Source organism: Pinus tabuliformis, chromosome 1_1 (genome assembly GCF_031772625.1).
Source record: "Pinus tabuliformis cultivar Carrire ecotype Pingquan chromosome 1_1, CPIR1, whole genome shotgun sequence".
Taxonomy (NCBI): Eukaryota; Viridiplantae; Streptophyta; class Pinopsida; order Pinales; family Pinaceae; genus Pinus; species Pinus tabuliformis.
The window spans coordinates 865,237,469-865,248,282 of record NC_142297.1 but is presented as its reverse complement, the minus strand read 5'-3'; the positions used below and the strand labels follow the sequence as shown (position 1 = coordinate 865,248,282).

Sequence of the window (10,814 nt, the reverse complement as noted above, 5' to 3'; positions counted from 1 at the left end):
CTTGGCCTGTTGCCTCACATCCCCTGCACTGTTGCTTCATGTACTATTGCCCATGACACTTCCACTACCACTGCTACATCTATACTGCATCTTCCTCTCAACATGTTGCATCATGTTGCCCATAGCACTGCCACTACTAACTATTGCACTACAACTCAGTTACTGAGAGTAAGTAATTGACTTCACCCAAACACTGACATCCTAGTCAGTCCAGAAGCCTCGTGATGTTGAAGCTATCTCTGCTTCTATCTTGTGCTCCCTCTGTTGCCACTGCGCTGCTGCAAACACCTTTGTGTCGCTCGCACTGCTGCAACATCCACTGCACTCCTACAGAATTCTGCACTTTAGCACCGCCTTGTCGCTACACCACACCTTGCTCCACCCGACACCTGTCTCTATTGTCATTAAGGGCTCCCATAGCCGGATGTGATCCAAGAGTTTGGACACCTCAAGGATCCTTCCCCACTTCTGTAGTCCTCTCGACTACAGCTCTATATCGACCCACCTCTTCTCTAGAGGCACATGAGCACTCATGGCACAATCATCATCAGTCTTGACATCCTTCTATGCCTTTGTTGGAGCTACCTTTGAGTCGGAAGCTTCTCCCCTACCTTTCTTCCTAGGGCACTGAGAGGCATAATGTCCCAGCTCCCCACAGTTGAAGCACTTGACCTTGGATATGTCCTTCTTCTTCCTCTTCTAAACCCCCTGTTGTCTTGCAGATGCTAGATCTACATCCTCCTCTTCATCTTTATTGACTTGAACTCCCTTATCACTACTCCCCTCCTTGGTCAACCTCCTAATCTCTTCTTGTCGAAGAGCTGCCCACATCTCCTCCAAACTGGGGATAATTTCTCTACCCAAAATTATTTGGACAAATGTCTCCCAGTCCTCGAAGACTACATTCAGAGCAGTCCTAACCATAAATTTTGGATCCAGTGTAGACCCCACAGAAGTGATATGGTTGTGAATTCCTTGCAATCTGAGAAGGAAGTGATATATCCCCTCTCCTTTCTGCAGCTGATATGACCTTAGTTTATTTTCCAATAACATCTTTCGCTGCATAGAAGAGCCCTGGTATAAGGTGGTCAGGGTCTCACACATCTCCCTTACTATTGACTTCTCAGCAACATGTGGTATTGCATTATCCTTAAGCCCATCTAGGATCATGCATTTCGCCTTTGCCATGGCCTCCTTATACTTCTTATTTGCATCAATTTCAACTGGGATAACTACAATTTTCAAGGCATAGTCCTTGATGCGATGTTTATCCAAGATTTCCAGGGTCCTAGCCTTCCAGATGACAAAATTGGAATCCCCATCCAATTTTTCCTGATCCCTCAATCTATTTACTGCCATCTCTGCTCTTCTTCTAGAATTGCTCTGAGTCTCGACTTCTCTCCTAGAAATCCTCCAGCCAACTATCAAATCGCTCCTCTCCAATCCTCGTTTGTCACTGAAACTTGGATCTAGATTTCTTGGCTAGAAATTTGTCGAGGTAGTTCTTCCGTCTACCTTCATTCACTCCCCTCAGACAATGTTCTGCACAGACAAAAATAGTGTCCCACCAGCTCTTCAAATCACAATCTGCACAACTCCCTTAGCCCTGATAATTGAATATTGTGAGCCCTTCAGGCTCTTGACAATCACAGCTTGGGTTGAATCTGCTCCTCCTGGCCAACTACGTTAATCCTTCCTTGGTGAGAAGGATGACGTGGCTTTGTGTGAGCCTGTTCTGCCCCTATCTTCTTCTACGTTGGCCCTTCTCCTGGCTTAGAATGCTGACGTAGGCTCTGTGTGAGTCTCTACGTCACCCTCTTTGCACTGAATCACTCCCCCTCTTACCTCTTCAGCTGTAGAACAATGTTGTCTCTCAGAACAACTGCTTCTCTGCTGCAAATTTTCATATTTCTTCAGTTGGTGTCTCCAATCCTCTTTGATCTGCAATTGCTTTAATACCATGTGAAAACTTATGAATCTAACAATTAGAAACCACTACTGCAATATTTGGTTTACTATCTCCTACTTGTTCTTTGCATTAACAAATTATTTAATAACATAAATATCAAAGTAAACACAATTACAACCTTCACAAATATACAAATCAACAACTGAAATAAATTGAGACAACACACGGGACATCATTATTTTTGGACAACCGTCCTCGGAAAAACCCAATTTGAGAAAACCGGTGCAACATATATGATGGTTTTATTATTAAGAATATTTCTGAATACAACTAGGGTGCCAGAAATGGCTCACCATTTAGAGAATATCCTTGGCAGTAGTACCTCTGTCCGGAGACAGATATTCCAACAAATTAGTAACCAGATGAACAAGCCCACAGTGACTCCGGTTGTTCCGTGTGTTGGATAGCGAAAGCTGTTCCAAGCACTCCTCTGGAAATGCGTCACCCTCTCTGGAACTACGTCACCCTCTCTCGATTGATCTACTCTCCCAACAGAACCTTCTCATCGCAGCCTCTTCATCCCAACGTCAACCTCTATAGCCCTCTGCGTTATCTACATCAACCTCTATGGCTTTTTGTGGCAGCCTTTGTGCCCTCCTTGTCTACCTCTTCGGCTTTTGCGTCCTCTGCGTAGGCCTTCTCAACCTCTACATTATCCCTCCTAGGCTTTGCGCTGCCTCTTCTGGCACTTTGTTACCTCTCTAATATGTATTCTTCAACCTTGGATATAAATCCTTTGTTGAACTGCCCCTCACTACAACTAATCACTCACTCAATTTCCTCAACAAACCCAGCCCCAGAAAATCGAATTCTTGATCTCTCTTGGTGTGTCTCCAACTGACCCTCAAGCCTCTTCTTATACTTTTCATTTTGGTGAATCAACTGTCAAGATGAATTCTTTAATCAATGGCTAAGATTAGATCTATCTTGATCCTCGTTATTTAGAAATTTCTCACCTATTTTGTATTAATACACATTAATATTTTAATTTTTCTAAGTTTAAACTTAGGAACCCCATTAAAAATATTAATTATTTCAATATCTCTTCATCCAAGTGGAATTTCTCCAAACGATTTCTGGGTCTTGGATATATCATGTGTCTTAGCCTCTCCACCAATTTTCATGGCTAGAGCACATCTAATGCTAAAAAAAATGAACATTTTGAAGTTGATGTTCGATGATTGTGTGTGATGTTTCTGTCAATTCCACTTCCTTAAGGTCACATGGGAGGTTGAATGTGATCATAGTGGCCTCTCATCTCATGTTTACCCCTATTGGCATGGTTACTTGGGTATATGTGGGAAGAGGGTGTTACACATAGTTGTTGCAACTTTGAGATGTAACCATAATTGTTGCAACTCCTCATTGTTGTTGCAACTCCATAATGCAACTTCAAAGAGTTGCAACTATGAATCATTATCATCATTTTTGTGAATATGGTGTTGTGATTCTTGTTGTTGTGGCTCGAGTTGACTTTGATATCACTACTACAACTTGTGTTAACCATGTTAGTGTTGCATTGCAATTCCCCATTTTCCTTGTTGTTGCAACCAGGGTGACAATGTTGCAACCTTGTGCCTATTGTTCCAGCACAACAGTTGTATAATTTCCTGTAGATTCACAAGCTCATGCAATTCACTAAAGCAATAGATAAGAATATACTTATACTCTTTACAACGGAAGCACATAAATATCGAGAAAAAGGATAATTGATAGAGGAAGAGAATCAAATACACATAACACAATAAATATCTAGGGAAAGCAACAGCTCAAAACCCCACTATCTGTATTACATATATCGAAAAATCAAGATGAGATTACAATGCTTGTTCTCACAAGAATAATCCCAACACTCAGTAAAATCAATCTCCAACTCACAAGCAAGCTCTTGGCCAACACTTAGCCAATTCACCAGCTCTTCAAGTCCCTATTTCCTTACACAATTCCTATTGTTGATTAACCCATCTTAAAGGGAAATCAATGCACTCAAAACTGCGCAATCCATTCAAGGATCAGTTCCTGATTGCATGCACTATCAGTGCAACTCAAAAAAATCTAAAACAAATAGTACATTGTCCCTGCACTCTAGTCTCAACTAGGTCTTTCTCAGAATTGACATGCATGAGTTTCTAATGAGGGAATATTCAGTTAACTGGAGTAGCACTAGTTGAGCGCACTAATGCATCAACTGAATGTTAACTCACTATTACTTCTTCAAACAGTTTGGAACTAATTTAACTAGACTTAACTAAATAAACTGAGAACTAATTACTACTTATACTTAACTCATCCTGGACCCCTATAATATAGGGAGAACATATACATGACTTCAGAAAGACTTCCAACTCGAAATTCCTAAGCCAATTAATTTTAATAAACTTAATTAACTTTTTACAAGTTGTTATGAGAATAGAATTCAATTTTAATTCATAGTTTAATTCAAGGACAAATTAAACTAGAATTTGTTGTTGCCATTTTCAACAACAGTAAAGAATCCAACCATCAGTTTTTGACCACTCAAGTAGCCAACGAGTAATGTCTCAACTAGGAAGATGACAGGAGCAACTTTATGACTAAGAAAAGAGAATGGCTCTGCCACCAACTATTGAGAAAATTGATGTAACAAGATGAACAAACTAACTCTCATCGTTGTCCAAACACCTACTTGTTTATACTGAGAATTGAGAGAGAATAAAAAGTTATCGTACTTTCTATATATCTTGCAATTTAATTTCATTTTCACTCCAGTTGAAGTAATGGTGTGTTGAGAATTTGTATTATGTTTTTTTTCTAACTAGTGCCTTGCCTAAGGATGCAACTTAACTAGGTATTGTTCTTATCCATAACATAGATATAGATATAATTTATATTTTTGTCTATTTCTACATTTACTTTGTTTTTCAGATTGTTGCAACTTTGAATTACTAATTGTTGAAACTCTAATAAACTACATTGTTTCAACTCTGAACTGTGGGTTTATTTTTGTAACCTAGGTGTCAATGTCATCTTCATAAACTCATTAATTGCTTCCGTGAAGGATTTACAACACCTCATGAGCTAGGATTGTTGTTGCAACTCTTATTGATGTAACTTTAGTATTAAAAAAATACTTTGTTTCCATAATCATAATATATTTGTTTTCCTAAAAAATTTAGATTGCCCATTTTATCAAAGATTTGGTTTATGGTTATGTTTTCTTTGCAAGCAAGTATGAGCTAATAGCTTGTGATTGAATGCATTTCATTGCACATGCAACTGCATATTAGTTACAACAACTAAGATAACCTTAACGCTTGAGTATGTCACATTTATATGGTGGTGTGATTTACTTTCCTACAACATAGATTAGACAATGTTCCTTTACATTCCTAGAAGTGTGTATTCGATTGAAGATGTGATTTAGATTACTTGGTGACTTGTAAAATCATCTGCATATCTTTAACTATGAAAATCGTTTAATAGTTACTGCAACTTCAGACGCATACACAATTGTAATAGCATATACTATGAATGATAGTTCACAAGCTCACTATTAACTCCAACTTGAAAATTAAATGAACAATATTTTGGTTGTCTCTCTAAGAAATTAGAAAGTCAATTAAAAGGCATGTCAGTTACCATGCATTTCTTCAATGGACAAAGTGTAGCAAAAACAATTATGAAGAAGTAATGGTATGTTCAACACTTAAAATAAATAAGGTAAAATGTAGGTCATTCTTAACTCGATTGTAAATTTGAATCATTAAAGGATTTAACTACAAAGTCAATAATTAAATGTATAGCTAAGCCCTAGGATTACTCTAAACTACAATGAAGTTAAGGTCATGTTGAAATGCAAATTTAAAACCTTGAAGCCAAAAAATTGTATCCATTATTTTTCGAGGGCATAAAATTATTTCCTATGTAAATTAAATTTTTACTAGAATGTTAACAATTTTCCCCATTGTCATGATAGTTAATATGTGTGTGTTATCATTTTTATACAATATTATCATGTTGTCATGGAGTCCATACATGCATGTATCACCTATTTGTTGAAACTGCATATTAATAGTGGACATTGGAGATCAAATGCTTTAGTTGTGGTGTATCTTCTTGTTTCTCATAAAGGAGAAATAATTCCCACATCCTTCTCTTGGTTCTTGCCTACTTACCAATCTTCCATGGCTTCTTCTACAAATACTCTTTCCACCTACTCTACTTGTTTGCATTTACTATCTACTCCACTTAGCTGAATGTTGGGTCCCTATACTACTAGTCATTACCCCATTACTATTGTAGTTGTACCCCTTATTAATATTGTTGTGCCCCTATTGTCCCCATATTGTTATTACTGTGCCCCATAGAATCCCTCTATTGTTATTTTTGTGGCTTTATATTATTATTGTTAGGTTGGCTGGGTTATATGGTGACTCCTTAGACTCCTATATATAGAAAGGAGGTTTTGTCATTTGAATCATCCAAGAATTGTTCATTTATGTAATGTAAAGGAGCTTTCCCCCTCGAAGAGACTGAATTTTAAGGCGTTGATCTATCTTTTCTATCTTTTTCTTAAGCTGGTTTCATAACATTTGGTATTAGAGCTTTGGATTCTAGGGTTTTGCTGCTCCAAACAGGTCATCGTGGCATTTTCGCTATAACTTTTTTTTCTGCGACGTTTCAGAAGCTAAAGAAAAACCCATTTGAGAAGACATCATGCTGAATCTTGGGTCCGAATTTCAGAGTTTTTTTGTGCTATATTTGCGGAGATATGATCTGAGGAAGTTGGTCTTTTTGCAGACTCTTGAATTACATTCCAAACAGGTGACCTAGGGAAAATCATCATAACTTTCTCTCTGAGCATCGGATTGAAATTTTGTAAGAAGGTATAAAAAGAGGATAGACTATAGTTTCCTTTATATATTTTTCGGAGCCAAAGGTCAAAACAGGGACACGTGGCACGTCGTACAAGTTCGCTCTACTGAATTAGTCTATAATAAGGTCACTGTGGGAGATTTGGCATAACTCTTCATCGGAGAATCCAATTGGGGTCAGACAGGTGGCATTGGAAAGAGGACTACCACAGGTCGCAATTTCAGAATTGGATGATCCGAAATTACAAAGATACATCAGAAGCAATATCGAGCTCCTACAAAGTGAAAAAAGGTGTGTAGATTTTTTAAATTTTTGCTTAAACTTGGTTGAAAATTTATTTTGAAGGAATTCAAAGGGCATAGTAGAGAATTAGTATCGGTAACTGATTCCCCGAGGAAAGAAAATGCAAACACCTAGTAAGCAATCTAAAAGCTCTAGCATGACTCATGAAGAAGAGGAAGAAATGCTACATGATATATCAAAATTACAAGACCAATTGCAACAAATTTCACTCTCACAAAAGCTAATAGAAGCTAAGATAAATGGAGTGGAATCTAAGATAAAGGGCGTGGAAGCCAAGATTGACGATTTGAAGATAGATTTGAAGGCAGATTTGACAAATTTTCTACAAGAAATACTTACTAATGGTGAAAGGGGAGGAAAGGAAACTCATGATGCAAACAAAGGAAATGTTAATCATGATTTCATAGACTCTAATGTTGGATCGAAGACGCACCATATTCCAGAAATCGATATGAGGAAGTTTGATGGTAAGGATCCTGCAACATGGATATTACAGATGGAGAAATTTTTCGATCTCAATAATGTGTCAAACACACAAAAGGTACGTATTGCAACTTTATATTTGGAACCAAATCAGTTTGTATGGTATCAATGGCTTTGCTCTCATAAACAATTTATCACTTGGGGCAATTTTTATGGAAGAATTGATAGCACATTATGAGGATACAAAAATTTACACTATTTTTAGCCAATTGATAAGTCTCAAACAAAAGGGTTTAATAATGGAGCACATTGAGGAGTTCCAAAAATTGAACATAAGGGTAAAAAATATTCCAGTGGAGCATAGGATTGATGTGTTCATAGGGTCTTTAAAGGATAATATCCAACATGATGTTTGCCTTTGGGAACCTGATTCATTAGAGAAGGCATTCAGGTTAGAAAGAAAAATGGAAAGCAAAATTATGGCAACCAGGAAGCATACCACTCACAACTATAAAGACGGAAGTGTTGTTGCCACTAGTCTTCCACAACCTATAAGGTTGACACCACAACAATTGGAAGAAAAAAGAGAAAAAGGTCTTTGTTACAGTTGTGATAGCAAATACACTAAAGGTCATAAGTGTGCTGAGAAGAAATTATTCTACATAGATTGTGAAGAGGAAGAAGAAAATGAGCAAGAAAGGTCGAAAGAAGAGGATATACTCCAGGAACAAAGCCTAGATGAAGAAAAAATGAATCCGACCATATCTTGTAATGCATTGGCGGGAATTACCACTCCTCAAACCATCAAGATATAAGGACAAATCAAGAAGAAAAAGGTAATAGTGTTGATTGATTCAGGAAGTACCCACAATTTTATTCATTGTAAGGTAGCAAAAGAATCGAATTGCTTCATATATCCAGCACCAGAGTGTCAAGTGATGGTTGAAAATGGAGGAACAATAAATTGCTCTAGAAAGTGCCATAATATCAAGCTATCCATGGGAGAATATGTATTGACTAGCCCAATGCTTTCCATTCCAATGGGAGGTGCTGATGTTGTATTAGGAGTCCAATGGCTACAATCCTTGGGTACAATAACTTTTAATTTTCAAGACCTTTTCATGAAATTTTCCGTGGAAGGAAAGGAAGTTGAATTAATGGGTATCGCAGGGAAACTGGGAAAGATAATGAACTCTAACGGTATGACAAAGCTTCTAAAAAAGGAACCAAAAGGTGTAATTGCACAATTATGTTTGCTAGATGTTTCCACATTGGAATCATCTATTTCTCCAGATCTCCAAAAAGTCTTGGACCATCATTCCAAGGTATTTGAGACTCCCAAAGGTCTCCCACCTATTCGTGATCATGATCATGCTATTCATCTGATTCCAGGAAGTGTTCCTCCAAACATCAGGCCGTACAGATATCCCTATGCCCAAAAGAGTGAAATTGAACGTATGGTTGCAAAAATGCTAGAGGCTAGTATAATTCAACCAAGTCAAAGTTCTTTCTCTGCTCCAGTAGTATTGGTGCATAAGAAGGATGGATCATGACGCATGTGTCCGGATTATAGGGAGCTCAACAAGCTCACTATTAAAGATAAGTTTCCCATTCCTATCATTGATGAATTACTGGATGAATTGCATGGATCAATTTACTTCACCAAGTTGGATCTTCGTTCAGGGTATCATCAAATCAGAATGAAGACTGAAGACATTTCGAAAACAACATTTAGAACTCATGAGGATCATTATGAATTTTTGGTCATGCCTTTTGGCCTTACCAATGCACCCTCAACATTTCAAGGTTTGATGAATTCAATTTTCAAACCATTCCTTAGAAAATTTGTGTTAGTATTTTTTGATGATATACTAATCTACAACAAGTCTTGGAAGGATCATGTTGAACATGTTAACAAGGTGCTACAACTATTAGAGGAGAAACAATTATATGCAAAAAGATCCAAATGTTTATTTGGAGTACAAGAGGTGGAATATATGGGTCATATTGTATCTCATGAAGGACTTAAGGTAGACCCTAGCAAAATTAAAGCCATTAAGGAATGGAGAATCCCACGAGGATTTCTCGGATTGACAGGGTATTATCGCAAGTTTGTTAAGAATTATGGGAGAATAGCAGCACCTCTAACAACACTATTGAAGAAATATGCATTTTCATGGACTCCAAAAGCAACAAAGGCCTTCGAACATCTTAAAGAGGCAATGTGCCAAGCACCTGTCTTAGCTACACTGGACTTCACAAAAACCTTTATTGTGGAATGTGATGCTTCAGGAAATGGAATTGGTGTTGTTTTAATGCAAGATGAAAGACCCATTGCTTTTGAAAGTCATCCAATCAAGGGAAAGTTTTTACACAAAGCTATTTATGAGAAGGAAATGTTGGAAATACTCCACGCACTTAAGAAATGACGATCCTACCTAATGGGAAGACACTTCAAGGTAAAAACGGATCATGATAGCCTTAAATACTTTTTAGAACAAAGATTATCCTCCGAAGAGCAACAAAAGTGGGTCACAAAGATGTTGGGTTATGACTTTGAAATCATCTACAAAAAAGGGAAGCAAAATGTGGTGGCAGATGCACTCTCAAGAAAGGATGAGGATGTGGAAGCATTGTTGTGCTCCATTTCTATTATCCAACCAGATTGGATAAACGAAGCAAGGGAGGAATGGAAGAATGACGAAGAAGTGTGGGCACTTATTCGAAAGTTACAACAAGATTCCAGTACATCGGATACATTTAACTGGAAAAATGATTCGTTATGGTACAAAGATCGCTTATACCTCTGTAAGAATTCCCAGCTAAAACAAAAGATTCTTATGGAATTGCACACTTCTCCCTTAGGAGGGCACTCGGGATTTTTAAAAACTTACCACAGGGTTAAGAAGGAATTTTTTTGGGATGGCCTTAAATCAGATATTCAAAAGTTTGTGGCAGAATGTTTGGTTTGCCAACAAAATAAAGTTGAAACAATTAAGACACCGGGTTTATTACAACCTTTATCCATTCCAAGCGAACGTTGGGAGGAGGTTTCAATGGATTTTATCACAGGTTTACCCAAGTCTGAGGGAAAGAGTGTCATCATGGTGGTAGTTGACAGACTTACCAAGTATGCACAGTTTTGTGCATTATCACATCCATTTAAAGCCAGTACAGTTTCTACTGCATTTATGGAAACAATTCAAAAGCTACATGGAAACCCAAAGATTATTTTAAGTGACAGAGATCCCATTTTCATTGGAAA

The 10,814-nt window shown here is 37.6% G+C and overlaps 1 protein-coding gene across 1 annotated transcript; it reads right to left on the bottom strand.

The window, feature by feature from the left end:
- Window positions 1–699: 699 nt before the first annotated feature.
- LOC149217022 (uncharacterized) lies at window positions 700–1,359 on the bottom strand. Its single transcript, XM_089390113.1, has one exon. The coding sequence runs from the start codon at window positions 1,357–1,359 to the stop codon at window positions 700–702; it is 660 nt and encodes a 219-aa protein (XP_089246239.1).
- Between the last annotated feature and the right edge of the window lie 9,455 nt (window positions 1,360–10,814).